The sequence below is a fragment of the Hyperoodon ampullatus genome, assembly GCF_949752795.1.
Source record: "Hyperoodon ampullatus genome assembly, chromosome: 7".
NCBI lineage: Eukaryota > Metazoa > Chordata > Mammalia > Artiodactyla > Ziphiidae > Hyperoodon > Hyperoodon ampullatus.
In genome coordinates, this window is record NC_136920.1 from 74,146,491 (window position 1) to 74,162,770 (window position 16,280).

The window sequence follows — 16,280 nt, forward strand, 5'->3', positions numbered from 1 at the left end:
TTCCTGCTTTTATTTTTTGTGGTAGGCTGGGGTTTAGATGTTTCAGGCTCTCTTAAGACTGTCTTCTTGGGAGGTCAGGTGCAGCCAGGGGTCTTTAAGTCAGATAAAGGGTGGGTTGATGGGGCTGGTCACTTGCAGGTCAGCTCCAAAGCCCAATTTACACTCAGCTAATCACCAGTGGCTGATGTATAGGATCAGAAAGCAGTACAGCTGGCACATCCTGACCTGAGGATGGTTCTTACAGCCAGAGAGCTGCCAAACTCTTTGGATGATGATTAGTGGTCCTGGGAGCTCTCGTAATATGTTTCAAATTGGGAGATTTTGAAAGTTTAGAGTTCAAAAGAGAAAAAGAGAGAAGGGTTGTCAAAGTTGGGATTTAAAATAGTGGGCTGGGACTTCCCTGGTGGCGCAGTAGTTAAGAATCCACCTGCCAGTGCAGGGGACATGGGTTCGAGCCCTGGTCCGGTAAGATCCCACATGCCGTGGAGCAACTAAGCCCGTGTGCCACAACTACTGAGCCTGCGCTCTGGAGCCAGCGAGCCACAACTACTGAGCCCACGTACCACAACTACTGAAGCCTGTGTGCCTAGTGCCCATGCTCCGCAACAACAGAAGCCACCACATTGAGAAGCCCGCGCACTGCAATGAAGAGTAGCCCCCGCTCACCGCAAAGCCCACGTGTGGCAACGAAGACCCAAAGCAGCCAAAAATAATAAATAAATTAATTAATTAAAAAAATAAAAATAAAATAAAATAGTGGGCTATCCACAGTGCATATCATTTTTAAAAAAATAACGTTAAAAAAAAACCTGGATAGTGTATTCTTTCCAAAGCAGTTTGCCATACTCTGAACCATACTCTGCCAATGCTTGCCAGACTTACTGATTTAAAATGACTTCATTCATGTTAACACAGCATCTGTGTGGAAGGAGTAACTTTATAGGACATTTTTATAATTTGAGACGATCTTATTTAAGGAGGAATCTTGCAATTATCTCTTTTGCCTCAGGGAAAATATAGCTTTTTTTCCCCTTTGTCTGGTTATAATGACAAATTATTTTGCTTTAAAGAAGGAAAATGAGGGAAAGACAGGAAATATATAAAGGGAGATGAAAAATGTTCCAGGAAAGAGCAAATAAAATTATTAAAGGGATGCAGAGGCCAGGAAAGAAATTTGGAAGTAGACTAAAAGATTCACTCCTTTTCCATCAAGAAAGATGAGAAGTTATCAGACTTTAAATAAATCACATAAGGTTAAGGTGAACAGTCATGTGTTTACCAAATCCTAGAGTATTAGGAAGAGGTACTTTTCAAAAAAGAATGCATTATTTTTCATATTAGTACATATTTGAGGGTCTCAGAATCCAAAAAAATGACCTTGGTACAAAAATGATTTAAATGGGAGATCCAAGATGGCAACTACATAGCATGTATGTCACTAGGTCTCTTTCTGTACCCATGACAGACATTATTAATTGATCAGGCTGCTGTTTCCAACTTAACTAGATACATGCACCCTTGGAATTCTTTTCAGCACAGTGTGACAGAAAGTCGGTTAGCTAGAGATGACTCTTGAGATGAACCCATTTTGCTACCTATGGATTAGCCTTACTACTCAAAGTGTGAGCTCCAGACCACCAGCATGGGTGTCCTGTGGGAGCTTATTCTGAAACCAGAATCTCAGCCCCATTCTAGACCTACTGAATCAGAATCTGTATTTTAGCAAGATACATAATTCTTATGTATATTAAGGTTTAAGTGGCCCTGGAGGAGCACTGAATGCATGATATATTCTTTATGGTGGAAGTTCTGAAACTTCAGAGTGCATCAGAATCACTGGGTTAAACAATTGGTAAACCTAGATTGTTGGGCCCCAGCTCCGGAACTTTTGGTTTAGAAGATCTAGGGTGGGGCTTATCAAACAAGCTTCCAGGTATTGATGCTGCTGGTGGTGGTCTGGGGACCACACTTTGAGAAAAACTGCATTAAGGCCATGGAAATACTTTGGAATATCTCCATGACCTTTAAAGTCAAAGACTGCAGTGTATTTCCATAACTCTTGCTACATCTGGCAGAACCAGAATTCTGAGTAGGAGAGTCCCAAGGTTTAGTACAGCATAGCATCTCTTATGACCTTATGTACCTGGATCTAAAAAGGCTCTCCCCCTGGTTAATTGCTGCTGGCACCATCTACTCATCCATCTGATGACAATCTGGGTAGCTATTCTGTCCACAGCATTATACTCAATGCTGAGAGAATCTAATGAAGGTTAAAAATGCAGTTCCTAACTTCAAAAGGCCTTCTCTTTAAGAAGAAAATAAACATGAAATGATAAATAACAAGGTGGCATCAGATGGTAAAGGGCTGAGTGCTAAGTAAGTGGCACGGACCACGTGTGCTTTAATTTCAGAGGGAGGAATACCTGAAATTGTGTACAAGACTGTGTGCATTTCAGTCTCGCTAGAATAGAAAGTTGCTGCATAGAATGGGTGGAGATAAGATAGGAGAGGGAGCAGGCCACGGTAAGAGCCCTTCTTATTTCTTAATGCTGCTTTGGGAGATTGTTTTAAAACTTTATTTCCTACGATTTGGATAATGACAAATCAATGCTATCGGCATTGAAAATCAGGCTATAGGGTGGGCATACTGTGAAAACCTGTATCTCAGAGCCAGAGAAGAGAAACAGCTTATAAACAGAGATGACTGGGGGGGGGGAGGGTTGCAGAAGCAGTCATTTAATAATAGGGAGAATAATAATACCCAACTTACTGGTCTCTCACATAGCTAAGTACCTGTGCTAAATGACTGTAATGAACGATCTCATTTAACCAAACAACAGTATATTATATATATATGTAGTCAAACCCCTTCCTTACTCCCAGTGAGAACCGAAGCTTTGTAAGGATGTATGTAAAGTCAGAGAACTTGCCCGATTTAAATCCAGGTAGTTCTACGGTGTGTGTGTGTGGGGGGCTTCTCATCTATGAGGGGTCTGGCCTGCCTGTGTCATCTCTTCCAACTCTCAGCGAGGAACCCATAGAGCACCTGGGACAGGAGAGAAGTCCTCAGGCGAATTAAAGTCGAGGAACCTGTAGGGCCAGTGAGTCCGAGGCGCGGACAGGGAGGGGCTCCTACATGAAGCGCAGCAGAATTTAGCCCGAGCCCGCCGGGGTCATGGAGCTTCTCCTGGCTTTCTCTGGCCAGTCTGTGGTAGGTTGCAAGGAGGAACCGTCTTGGGGCGGGAGGCTTCGCGGGGTATTGTATGTGCCTATAAATACTTCAAATAGTTAAGTGAAATGTGCAGCCTTTGAAAGCTGGAGAGGAAGCTATTCGGAGGCCCCCCGGCCCGCCTGGAAGAGCTGGCAGAAAAGAGAAGAAATGGCTGGCGCGTCCTTAACGCGGGAGACGAGGAACGGCCCTGCCCAGACCAGATGGGGGGCCGCGGGGCTGCAGGCGCGACTCCGGAAGCCTCAGACCGTTAAGGTGACCAGAACAATTTGAAAAAGGAAACAAACTTCCCCGGAGCCTTCCCCGCGGGGCCCCTAGGCGGGCGCTTGCGTTCGAAAGGGCATTTTTCAAAAGGTTTCAGGGACGCGGGGGTGTCAGCCCGCGGGGGAGCGCGAAGCCAGAGCAGCGCTGCAGAGCGGCCACCAGCTGGCTTTGTACTTGCGGCCAAGCGCGGCCCCAGACTTTCGGCGGCGGCCCGGGAGTTGAGGCCACGCCCCCCTTTGCAGTGAGAGCCACGGCTGCAGATTGGCCCGCCACGGGCCAATCGGCGCGCCGGGGCGGCCCGGGCTGTCAGCGCGCGCCGCAGCCGCGCGGGTAGCAGCCTGTCCTACCCTGCGCGGAGCCCCGCAGCCAGCGCAGCCTTCACGGGAAGCGCGGCGGCCGCTCGCGAGCGCTGCGCTGCCCTGACCAGCCCGCCAGCCGCGCGTCCCGGTGCCCGCGCCCCACAGCCACAGCCTTGCTGCGCTATAGAGCACGGAGCATGTGCAGACCCGCAGGCGCCGAGGTGCTATCTGTCCGGCGGGCTTCTGGGCAGTGGTGACTGTCACTCGTAGAGAGACCTTTCGGGGGCTCTCGCCGCGCCTCTGCGTAGCGGGTGACACTGCGGGGCGGCAGCTGCCTCTCGGTGAAGACGTCTTGGGCTCCGTGCGCCCTCCCTCTCCCCCCTATCGTTCTTTCCCTTCCCCAGCTGCTCGCTCCTTAGCTCGCCCGCTCACACCCGCAGCCTCCTGGAGCGGGAGGCGTGGGTCCCCGCCGCTTCTCTTCCAAAGGGGCCTCCTCACTTCGGAGATGCAGTGACAAGTTAATATGGGCGTCCAAGCCTCGAGTTCCCAGGAGGAGAATCGCAAGAGGCAGCAGCTCCTGAGCACCCGGAGCCCTTGAACAGGCCGCCCAGGAGGGGCGTGAAACGCGGCTGCAGCATCCGTCCAGGTGGGATCAGCTGAGCGCCGCGACCAAGGCGAGCTCGCCGGATTGCTCCGAGATCCCCGACCCGGGGATATTTTTTTTCTTTCCCTTGGCTGGTGGTGGGCGCCTCTCGGGCCGAAGCCCGGCGCCTGCTCTGCTGCCCGCGCTGCCTTTAGCGGTCGCCTCCGCCGCCGCTGCCAGGGACGTGCTGGGAAAGCCGAAGCCCCGGGAGAAGATGCCGGCCATCCTGGTCGCCTCCAAAATGAAGTCGGGACTGCCCAAACCCGTGCACAGCGCCGCGCCCATCCTGCACGTGCCCCCAGCCCGAGCGGGCCCCCAGCCCTGCTACCTCAAGTTAGGAAGCAAGGTGGAGGTGAGCAAGACCGCCTACCCTAGCCAGATCCCCCTGAAATCGCAGGGGCTGCAGGAGCCGACGGGGGAGGGGCTCCCGCTGCGGATGAGCGGCTCTGTGGAAAACGGGTTCGATACCCAGGTGAGAGGTGCTGTGTGCCGGGGCACTGTTCTGGGAGAAAGGTGAATGCTTGGGGGTGGCGCTGTTGGCATGGCTGGATAGGGGACAGGGCTACCCTGTGGGCTGAGAAGGGAACCGTCCCACTTTAGGCCGGCAGATTGGGGGATGCGCGCGGAGAGTGGGCTGGCCAGTGGGTGTGGCCGGGTGACCGAGGTTTGCTTTAAGGAGCTCTGTGAGGCCGGGGTGCGGGCACGTCTGCGGCTTCCTTCTGGCGGGCACGGTCAGGGTGTTCTCAAAACTGTGCCGCACTGGAAATGTCAGGTTCTGCATGTTGAGAGCTTGGCCCCAAGAAGGCAGTGACTGCTGCAGCGTCTGTCTGTCTGTGTGTCGGTTCTGCAGAGATTCTGTCCCTGCCAAGGAATGGTCCGAGGCCTCGTTGGGCTCCACGCCCTCTGGCCTGGCTGAAAGATCCAGGGAAAGGGGTCTGGAGGTGGGCAGTGTACCTGCTCGCCTCGTCGTGAAGATGCCTGCCCCTGCCCCATCCTTTGGGTTGACAGGATTCCAGGCACGGTGCTGGGACTGCAATAGAAGTGCTCGGTGCACCAGCGGAGGCAGGCAGCTGGGGACTCCTAGCGTCTCGGCTGGCTGTTGCGGTGGGCGGGGGTGCCTGCCTCAGAATGGCGGCCCGAAGCTAAGCCCCTCCTTCCTGGGTAGCAGATCCTGGTGCCGGTAGCCCGGGTAACTGGGGCTGGGGTGGGGGGATGACTTGAAAAGAATTGATGACTTCTACCTTTCCAGACAGAGCCCGCATCACCCAATTCGGCTGGGTGACGGGCCCTAGCCATGCAATCTCTTTTAAGGAAATCAGCAAGGGCCAATCAGGTTCTCCTGGCCTCCTGCCCTCACTGCTGCTTTTTTTTTTTTCTTTTTTCCTCTTCTGGTAGGAGGGAGCAGGGGCGTGCTGTATTTTCTTGGCAGTTAGTCAGCAGGGACTTTTGGGGACAGGCAGACCTGACGGATGTGACTGTCCCGGTCAGGAGAGGCGGGAAGCCAGTGGGGGAGGTAGTTTGGGGCTGGTGTCAGGGAAGTGGCAACAGACCAGCTGACCTTTTTGACACTTATTCTCTGCTGACACTGTCTCCACCTTCTCCTGGAGATTTCTCTGATCAGAGGCTAGAACTCAACACATTCCTAGCCTTTCTGATGGAGGAACTGGAGCTGGAAGCTAATTGTAAGCAGACTTTTGGAGCTCTGGGTTGGAGAAGGCCCTCAAAGCAGATTAAGCTCCCACGCCAGGCTGATAAGCATGCCCCTTGCTGCTGCCCTTGCTAAACATGTTTGGAAGCTGACAGGTTTGAGTGATGGTGTGTGGGAGAAAGATTTCCCCCAGTGCTCCCAGGGCCTGTCTCTGCCAGGGTTTTGTGCTCTGCGCTCTTTTTCTGCCTTCGGCACAGGTTTGTACGTGGGCTCTGAAATGGGAATGAGCTTGGGGGTGCACCCTCGTGAGGGTTTCCCCTCCATCCTTGGAGACGGGGCTGATGAGGTGTGGTGGGTGGTATGCGGGAGGCTGGAGCAGTGACTCCGGGATGTGACACACAGCCTCCAGCCTGATGAGGAGGACCCAAGGAATGAGGGGGAAAGTGGACACTGGGATCGTTGCTACCCAGGCAGCTGTTCTACCGTTGCCCATTTGACCCTTCATTTAACAAACACTGTCGGTGGACTTGCCATGGGCAGGCTCTGGAAAGGTGATTCATCCCTCTTTTTCCTGAAAAAATGATCTCCAGCTGCTGCCGGAGGAGCTGGTGTGGTCCAGTTCCCTCGAGGCTTTTTTTCTCTCCCTCGCCCTTGGCCCACAGTCCCCTGGCTGCCCCCACGCCACCTGCCTTGCCCTCAGTGGGACCTTGTGTACTGATCATGTGGATGGTTTGGATGGATTGCTGAGGAAATTGGCCATTTCCCAGTGGGCTCTCCTGGTTTTTACCAGCCTGCCCTGTCTTTATTCATGGCCGAGCTTCCTGGAGGCTCTTCTCTGTGGCAGGTACAGATCCCTTGTCTCACTGCCTCACCCTGGCATCCAAGTGACATTGGCAAAAGGGGTTTTCCCGTCTTTGGACAAGGCTTCCTCTCTCTTTGCCTGACACGGTGTCCATTCACCATCCAGGAAAGCTTCTCCATACGGCTCGAGGACTGTGTCAGACTTGACACATCTGGTAGTCCTGGACTCAAAACTGGTATTTATCACTAGAAGATACTCAGGAGATGATGAGTTAAATGGCAAATGGTATCTTGGGGCATCTGACTCCCCTTTTATTCAGGGGGCTTTGGGGAGAAGGCTGGGTTGTGCAGTGGTCAGTAGCACAGGCTTTAAAGTCAGGTGGATATCCCTGGTATCCTGTCTCCACCATGTACTAGCTGGTGACCTAGTCCATTAACCTCTGTGGGCCTCACTGTTCCCATCTGTAAAAATGGGCGTTAAACAACCACACAAATTATGACGATTAAGAAAAAGAACATATGTAAAGTGTCATATATACATATGTTTATATATACACACATACATACATCATATAGACATATGTATAGACATATATAAGTAACATGTGTAAAGCCCAGTGTCAGGCAAATAGGAAACACTCAATAAAATGAACTATTCGTATTGCTAAACCAAGAGATGGGGCATTGTTGAACGTAGGTCTAATAGCCTCTCAGTGAGAAAAGTCATAGCTTATTCTGTCAAGCCCTTGAGAAGGTATCATTGAGTTTGCAAGGATTTACAGAGCATCTGTCACATGCCTAATACAGTACCAGCCATGGTGGGAAGATGAGGGAAGTGCCTGATGTGCCAGGCTCTTTACATACAATCTCATTTCATTCCCACAGTACCACTTAAAGCATATATAACATTTTCTATGACAGTAATTTCCTGTAACATCTTCTTTAACGACAATGATATGATAATGGCAAGTCATCACATAGCACTTCCTATGTGCCAGGAATTGTTCTAAAAGACCTCATTTGATTCTTACAACAATCCAGTGAGACAAGTGTTATTATTCTCATTTTACACATGAGGAAACTGAGGCAAGGACCGGGTTGGTAACCCCTTGAGTAGCAGAAATAGAATTGGGACTCGGACAATCTGGCTCTGGACTCCGTGTCCTAAACCAGCATATGCTATAGAGGGAGGGTCATAGGGACTTTCCAGTTCCTCGCAGGCCCTGATTTCTAAGACCACTCCTCTAACCATTGAGCTGGAAGAGTAAGCAGGACTTAGCAAAAGGTAGAATAACTTGCTCTAGGTCATCCTGCTCCAGGGTGGCGAGTGGGGGGCCCAGCTCATGTCGGTCTGGCTTCCAGGCCGGGGGGTCTTCCCCTCTTCACAGCTGCCTTCCTCCTGGATGCTCTGGCGGAGGTACACAGTGATAAGACACGGCCTGGGCCTTGGAGATCTTATAGTCTAGTTGGGAGGCATGACTGTTGTACCAAGGGCATCAGGCACAACACGAAGAGAGCTGAGAAGTATGCTTGGGGCTGAAAGGAAGGAAAAGGCCACCATGGCTGGAGAAGTCCTGAGGGCCTCACGGAGGAGGCAGGAGATGGCGGGCTCCAGAGATGGGCAGGAATGGCTGGCTGGGGAGGAGAGGGGGTGAGATGAGCACGCCAGGGAAGGAGGAGAAGCAGGGCCACGCAGTGGTGCAGAGCAGGAATGGGTGTCGCCACCGGGAAGGCGCACCTTGGCCTGACAGGTGATTGCTTCGTATCTGGTGTCTTCCTTTTGAAAGGTAATCATGAGCAAAGAACAAAGCCTTCTTGCAGTTGAGGGGTTGGATTTGCGCGCTGCCTTCATGGTCCGTAGTAATCCTGAGCATGCAGGGTAGTTATGAGAAGGTGGAAGGATGGTGTCCACAAAAGACCTGTTTCATAACAGCCCCTTGGGAAATGACAGTGATTATTATTATTAGCTTAGGGTTCAGAATATCCAACATGGTAGTGATGCGCGAAAGGACGTGGGTCTCGTGGCTTTTATTAGGCAGCGACGCTCTTTAGCCAGTGACAGCCTGTTCTCCCCCAAGCCTGCTGTCCATCGCCATCAAGTGTGAAAAGACCTGACGCAGCCAGCAGCTAGCTTTTAGGTGCAGCCCCACTGTCGACTTGCCAAACCCCTCACCTTGAATCTCTCCCACAAACCTACAGCTGGGGCTGGACCCCCAGAGAGAGGAACTGCTCTGCAGCCACACATCCCTCCCGAATTCCCCTCCTGGTGTTGGGATACCTGGGCCTTCCCCCAAGAATGAACATTTATAGCATCTGCTCTGTTAACATGGCGTATAAATTATGACCATGTGCAAAGAATTGTTTTAGAGATCTGCTCTGTGTTAGTTCAGAAACTCTGTCCGGCTGACCTTCAGATAAGGAATGCTTGTGAGCTATTTGAGGAGAGGTTAGCCTATTTTTAAGAAGCAGTTGCAGGGGAAAAAAATTATATATATAATATTTTGATATTTCCTGTTTTTAGGAGCCTGGGGTTCAACTTGCAACTCATTTCTTTAAAAAAGTAATTAGAAGTGATTGAAATCCTCTGTGGGTGTTTTAGATGTTTAAAAAGAAAGCGCAGGCGAGGCCCCTGGGAAGAGAGCGCAGCTCCAAGCTTGCAACCTGTTGCAACTTTGCCCCATTGTGTTTTGATTAGAATCCTTGCTCCATCATCAAAGTTGATTATGGATTTGATTAGTGCATTTTTCTGCTATTGTGTTATTCCCTTTCTTCTCTTCCTCGGCTCTTGGAGGGGGAATGTGTAGCATGGTTATCTGCCAACATGCAAGAATGTTTATAGTTTACGTATTATTGCTTATTCCATGGGTTAATTTTCTGAAGACACTTGAAGGGTGGGACTGGTGGCTAATTTAGGGTATCATTACGTGTGTATATATGTGTGTATAAATACATCTACTTCTGGATATGTGTATATATACATATATACACACACATATACAAATATATACACATGGAACAGCTTAAAGTAATGAGCACATGTAAGCACACACACATCAAAGGCCAGGCTGGGGGAATTACAGCCCAATTTCCAGCTTTCAGAATAGCTAGATTTGCTTCCCACTTCTCATACTCCCTTCCTCTGTGACCAAGATTGAAGCACCAAGTCTTGGTGTTCCATTTTATTTACGTATAAGACATAAGAGATGTGGCCTTGAGAGAGGTGCTTTAATTAGGCCTTAGTGAAGCTCCTGAAGCCAGCCTGAAAAAGCCAAACCACCCAGTGAGATTTTGGCTTAAGGTCAGAGACTCTTATTTCTTAGAATCAGTCTCATCAGCAGGGAAGGGAGTAGTTATGGGGCATCTGCTATGTGCCAGGTAGTAGTAGACTGCAGTGATTTCACATATATATATATATATAATATATATATATAAATGATTTTATGTATATATAAATTTTATATGTATATGAAATTTAATGTGAAGCACAAGAAACTGGGTAAAATGTAAAGTGGCCCATGCATTTCATATGAGGAAGCTGAGACCAGGGGAAGTTATCACTTGGAGACAGTTTTAAATGGTAGATTACACTTAACTGAGAGACAGACCTGGGTTCAAATCCAGGCTTTGGGTGAGTTATTTAACATCTCTAAATGTGTCTTCATCGATAAAGCAGAAACGAGGACGCTTATAGGTTGTCTGTGAAGATTCAGTGAGATCATACAGGTAAGTTGCTGAGCACAGAGCCTGGCATGCAATAAGCAAGGAATATGTGATATTGCCTATTTTTATTACCCAAGGTCAGAGCCAAGTTTGGAAACCAGATCTGCCTCATTCCAAGCCTGTGTTCTTTCTACCCTACCTCTCTGCCTCTCAAGTGCATGGTTGATTACATGGAGGACAGGTGGCTTGCACTGTGAAAGCAGAGAGCATAGCGGGGCTTTGGTTAGATGAATGAGGGTCAGGGTCAAGAGTAAACTAATGGAGTCATATCCAGAGTTGTGAAATGAAGCCTCCACATTTTGGTACCAAACATGCCATCTCTATAGCACTAACCAAGCTGAGAGATCCGCTGCAAACCAAACTTAATGGGAACCTCCTTTGTACACCCAGGCTTTGGGCAAGTTATTTAACATCTCTAAATGTGTCTTCATCTGTAAAGCAGAAACGATGATGCTTATAGGTTGTCTGTGAAGATTCACAGTCAAGGCACTGTCAAGGTGATTGAGTGGCGCTGGCCAATCTGACAGCACTGCCCAGGACCAAGAATGGAACAGCCCCATTGATTGGGCTTCTGAATGGTTTCTTATTGTTCTGAAGGCAGAAGGAAAGCCCTCTCCCCTTACTGCTGGCGTGATTGTGGTGGGAGCTGAACCTTGTGATTGGCTTGGCCATTAAGGTGCCCCAAGGCATGGCCAGCTGCCCAGTGGTGTTTTACTGATAGCCACGGGGCCACTTTCAATGGTGACTCTGTCTCTTGGTCACGTTGTTCGAAGAGATGGACAATGTGTTCCTAGAATGTCTTGGGCAGAATGGTTCATGTGATTTGGGGAACAAAACTGGGTCAGGCTTTTGTGCTTCAGTCCACACAAGACACTAGTGAGTGATACAGAAGTTTTCGCAGGAACCCCAAGGCGCCCACGCAGAACCTAAAGAATGACTCATGACTTAGTGCTCCATTTCCCAAGGAAAACAGACCCTCTTTTGTGTTTCGCAAACAGTAGCCCCACAGCCTCAGGATATTTTCTCTCTCCCTCTAAGTGAAACCTTAATACCTTTAGTGAATTTTGGTGTGTTCCAACCTCCCCTGTCTTGGTGGAAGAGAAGATAGGGTAGGAAAGGGGGCTTGGTCAAGATAATGATAAAGTTCTTTTGGAGCCTTTGAACAAAATCAGTTACGAGAGTGTGACACAGGAAAAATAATTATAATAATGGGCACTGACACTGACAGAGCATAGCCTCTTACCAGCATAATGCATAGCACCAGGCATGCATCATTTCATTTAATCCTCCCAACATCCCGTTACGTAGAAGCTACTTCCTGAAGAGAATAGAAATGACAGCTCTGGAAATCAGCAACTTTGGTTCTAATTTCGTCTCTTTAGATGCTTTACTGCATGACCTTCAATAAGTTACATTGTCTTTTGAGCTTCAGTTGCCTAATCTCTAAAATGAGTAGGATGATACTTGCTCTACTTTTTTTGAAGAGTTGTTGTAAAGCTTAATAGAGGTAATTATTATGAATGAGACTCTGGTTTAAACATCTTACACCATAAATACCCTTTAAGGAAACCAAGGGTCAGAGAGGTTAAGCTACTTTTCCAACGAGCACAGCTGGTTAAGTGGCAGACTCAGGATTTGAACCCTTATCTGTTTGACCTCAAAGTCAAGGTTCTTAAATAGCAAGTGTGAAAGCACTTTTTGAAAAATATCTAAAAAGGCATTGTTAATACGGAATCAAAGTAAATTGCTGTAAAATTTCCTTTGGTGTGGTATATATGACATCTGGCTCCTCCCCTCCGCCCCAGAGTTTAGAAATATTGAATATATTCAGTCAATACTAAATAAACATTAGCTGCTTTATCGTATCAGTTAAACTCTCTAGGGTTTGTAAAATTCTAAGTGTTCTGATGCCACAAGGTCCACTAAGGTGTTATCACTATGTAACTGGCAGGGCTGGTTCTGGACAGAGGAAGGGAAAAATGGGGAATTTGATCATTTGTTGGCACGCAGAAGCAATCAGATAAATTCAGATTATGGGTCATCTTTAAGACAACAGGCCTGGGATCTTCAAAACTGATAATGTCATGAGAAACAAAAAAATTTTAAAGGTAGATGGAGAACTATTCTAGAAAAGGAGACTAAAGAGCTATGACAACCAAATCCAATGAGAGATCCTTGACAAGCAAAACCATAAATGCTAGAAAGGTCATTTTGGAGACAATGGGAGATATTTGAATACAGATTGTATGTTAGATAGTATTACTCCATTAATGTTAATGGTTTGGGGATAATGTAAGAAAATGTCCATTTTCTTGGGAGATACATGCTGATATATTTAGAGGTGAAGTATCTTGATGTCAGCAACTGACTCCCAAATGGTTTAGGGAAAAAAAAAAAGGTGAGTATATCTGTAGATAGAAGGAGAAAGCAAAGGTTGTAAAATGTTAACAACTGGTGAATCTAGGTGAAGATATATGTGCAAGTCTTTCAACTTTTCTGCTTTTGAACTTTTTCAAAATAAAATGTTGGGAAGCAAAACAAAGCCTTGGCTAAAGAGTATACATTAGCAATCCCCTTGACATCTGTGGTGTATCTATGAGAACATATATGAGGTTGGAGTGTGTGTCGAGTAGGAGTGTGTGTGTGTGTGTGTGTGTGTGTGTGTGTGTGTGTGTGTGTGTGTACTCACAGTAAATAGCCTGGCCAAGTTTGTTTCACTGGGTTTAGGATCTGGACTCCTTATCTCCTATCTCTGGTGTAGTGTGAGAACCTTGGCTTAATTCCTCTTCTTTTATGAGAAGGGTTGCTGAAATTTTATGGAAATCATAAGATCCAGGTTGATTTGATAATCTCTTATAAAAATCTAAGATGTTTCCAAGGTTGAAAGTATAAAAGAGATTTTTTTTAATGAGGAAATTTTTTAAAATATGAAAATACCTGGTTGAATTTTACTCATCTAGGCATGAAGCAGGCAAGGAGTATGAGTGGAAGCAAGCTCCTTTGTCTGCTTTAACCTCTTTCTCTCCTCACTACTTAGAACTCCTTTGCCTGGCTAAACCCGTCCCATCCTTCACCCAGTCAAGTTCAGGCTTAGTGCCACCTCGTCCAGGAAGCCCTGTGCCACCACCACAGTCTGGATACAGTATCTGTCCTGTGTTCTCCCATAGCCTGCTCTGAGCCCCCATCGCTTGGACTATGGTTGCTTATTTAGCTGGACCATGGCTTCTGTGAGTTCAGGGATGTGTCTCTCATGATCTCTGCTGGTACAGCATCAACACATAGTAGGTTCTTAGTTCCTATTTGCAGAAGAAAAGAAGGATGGGAGGACGAAGATAAAAGAAAGAGTTGAAAAACAGGATTGAGTGGATATTGAGCACCAGCTGTGTTCCTGAAGCTGTGGCTAAGCCATATGGCTTCTGCAGATCTCCCTCTTGGCATGTGAGCTGAGATGATCCCATGATGGTGGGTGGCCAAGCAAGGCCAGTGTCAAAGCTTTCCACCGCCAGGTCTTGGGAAAACTCACCTGGCTGGGTAGCAGGAGAAGGCAGATTCTTTACACAAGGCTGTTTACAGCATCCAGACTGGCTGGCTCCTCCACTGGAAGAAGGTCTGTCCAGCTGTGATCATGGCGGTACAGTAGACGGGAAGGGTTGGGTGCGCTTCGGAGGGCTTTGGCAGATTCCATCCCCACCCCCACCAATAACTTTGAAAGGGGGACCTGAGAAGGATTCTGAAGGATTTTAGTAGGTTAAGAAAAGAGGATAGGACAAGCCTTCCAGGAGTAATGATTTCAGCAACCACTTATGTGCCATTTCCATACAAAATCTCACTTAATCCTCACACTAACTTTCTGAGCCCATGTTATTCATCTTGTCTTATCAGTAAGGAGAAAAGTGAGAAGTCAGTGGGCAGAGGCCTGAGAAGGGTCATGGAACTTTTACAGGTCACACAGGTGTGAACAGTGGCAGAACCTGTGTGTTTCTGAGTCCAAAATCTGTGCTCTTAACTGCTGCCTTCTTCTGCCAGGAGTTGGAAGAGGCCTGAATCCCATACTGGGGTGCTGCCTTAGAAAACCACACCTCCAAACCCTCTTCTCCTTGGAGCCTGCTCCCCATTTCCCTGGCCTTGGCCCCCTCACTGTCTCCTTCTTGTCAGGGCCTCCTGTGCCTGTCCCATCCTCTTGCCAGAGGCTCTGCATTTACAGAATGAGGAGCCCCGTTGGCTTTTGCTCACATCTTGCTGCAATCTGGGCATGGTCTCCTCTCGCTGCTGTGGCTGCTGTTCCCCAGGTCAGTGCTGGTGAGCTGGGCATGGCCATGTGCCTGACAGCTGGCAGGACCTCTTTCCTGTCCTCCTGCTGCAGCTCTGCAGACGGTCCCCATTTCATACTGGTTTGCTTTGATTCTTTTCAGACCTGAGAGTGACGCATGTTGACGTCAAAAAATTTGGGCCACGAGCATCCTGGAGCTGTCAGACTTTCCAGTGTGTGAACTTTGCTTGTTAACTGTCTCTGGACAGAGGAAGGCAAGCCCTGGAGGGAAAAGTACCATTTGGGTGACAAAAACAGATTTAGAAGAATCAGGCTTACTTGGATGTCTGCTTAGTGATCTGTGCCTCTATGGACTAGATAATTTGGGATGTCTGAGACAGTGTAGACCTTGGAGGCCATCTATTCTCAAAGCTCCATTGTGCAGATGGGGAAACATAGCCCAGAGGGGGTTGTGACTTGCCCATGGTCACCCAGCTTTGAGGGTAGAGCAAAAACTGGGATCCAGGCCCCCTGACTCCTGGCCCAGTGTTCTTTCCACCTCACTCATGGCAATCAGATGTCCTGCTCTGAAGTGCCTGATGTTTTAAAGAATTAGAACCAGCTCTAAGCTATGTTCTTTTACCCTCCATCTACTAAGTAGTTAAGTATTGTTTTTTAAAAAAATTTATTGAAGTATAGTTGATTTACAATGTTGTGTTAATTTCTGCTGTGGAGCAAAGTGATTCAGTTATACATATATATACATTCTTTTTCATATGCTTTTCCATTATAGTTTATCACAGGATATTGACTATAGTTCCTTGTGCCATACAGTAGGACCTTGTTGTTTATCCATTCTATACATAATAGTTTACATCTGCTAATCCCAAACTCCCAATCCATCCATCCCCGAACCCTGTCCCGCTTGGCAACCACAAGTCTGTTCTCCTAATTCTTTCATATTTGAAAGCTTTTGCATTGGGCTCAGTGGATCAGAAAACCAGGCCCTCTTTGTGGATCGTATAATTGTGGCAACAGACCACCATTCCACACCTCCCATGGGCCACTCTCCATACATCATCTCATTTAAGCTTTACCACAATGTGATAAGACTGGTGGCATTTCATCAGTTTCATGTATGAGGTGCAAAGGAGGTCAGTAACTTGACCGAGGTCACACAGAGTCAGTATTGGAACTCTCTAATTTCACATCTGTGCTTTTTCTACCAAACACCTTAGAGCCCCACCCCCAGGCCGGAAGTCAGAGAGACCTAGGTTAAGATCCTAGCTCCCCATTTATTTACTGGACATCTAACTTCCCCAGTGCTGGTGTAGGGCCGGGGACACTGTAGGCCCTCAATAAATAGTTGTTGAACTGCAGCTTGGACAAGTCAGTCCTAGCAAACCTCCGCTGCTTGAGGGAAAGTG

The 16,280-nt window shown here is 47.9% G+C and overlaps 1 protein-coding gene across 3 annotated transcripts in view; it reads left to right on the forward strand.

Moving 5' to 3' along the window:
- The window catches only part of NAV2 (neuron navigator 2), a gene marked incomplete at its 5' end in the record, with an annotated part of 768,636 nt that overhangs the window by 359,525 nt on the left and 392,831 nt on the right, over positions 1-16,280 (forward strand). For 2 of the 3 annotated variants that reach the window (XM_079709583.1, XM_079709584.1), the window contains one exon: positions 4,650-4,907. The exons of the other annotated variant lie outside the window; for it this stretch is intronic. In XM_079709583.1, the coding sequence (XP_079565709.1) occupies positions 4,650-4,907 (258 nt within the window). Of the gene's footprint in view, positions 1-4,649; positions 4,908-16,280 lie in introns of those variants that run through there. 3 annotated transcript variants of the gene reach the window in all.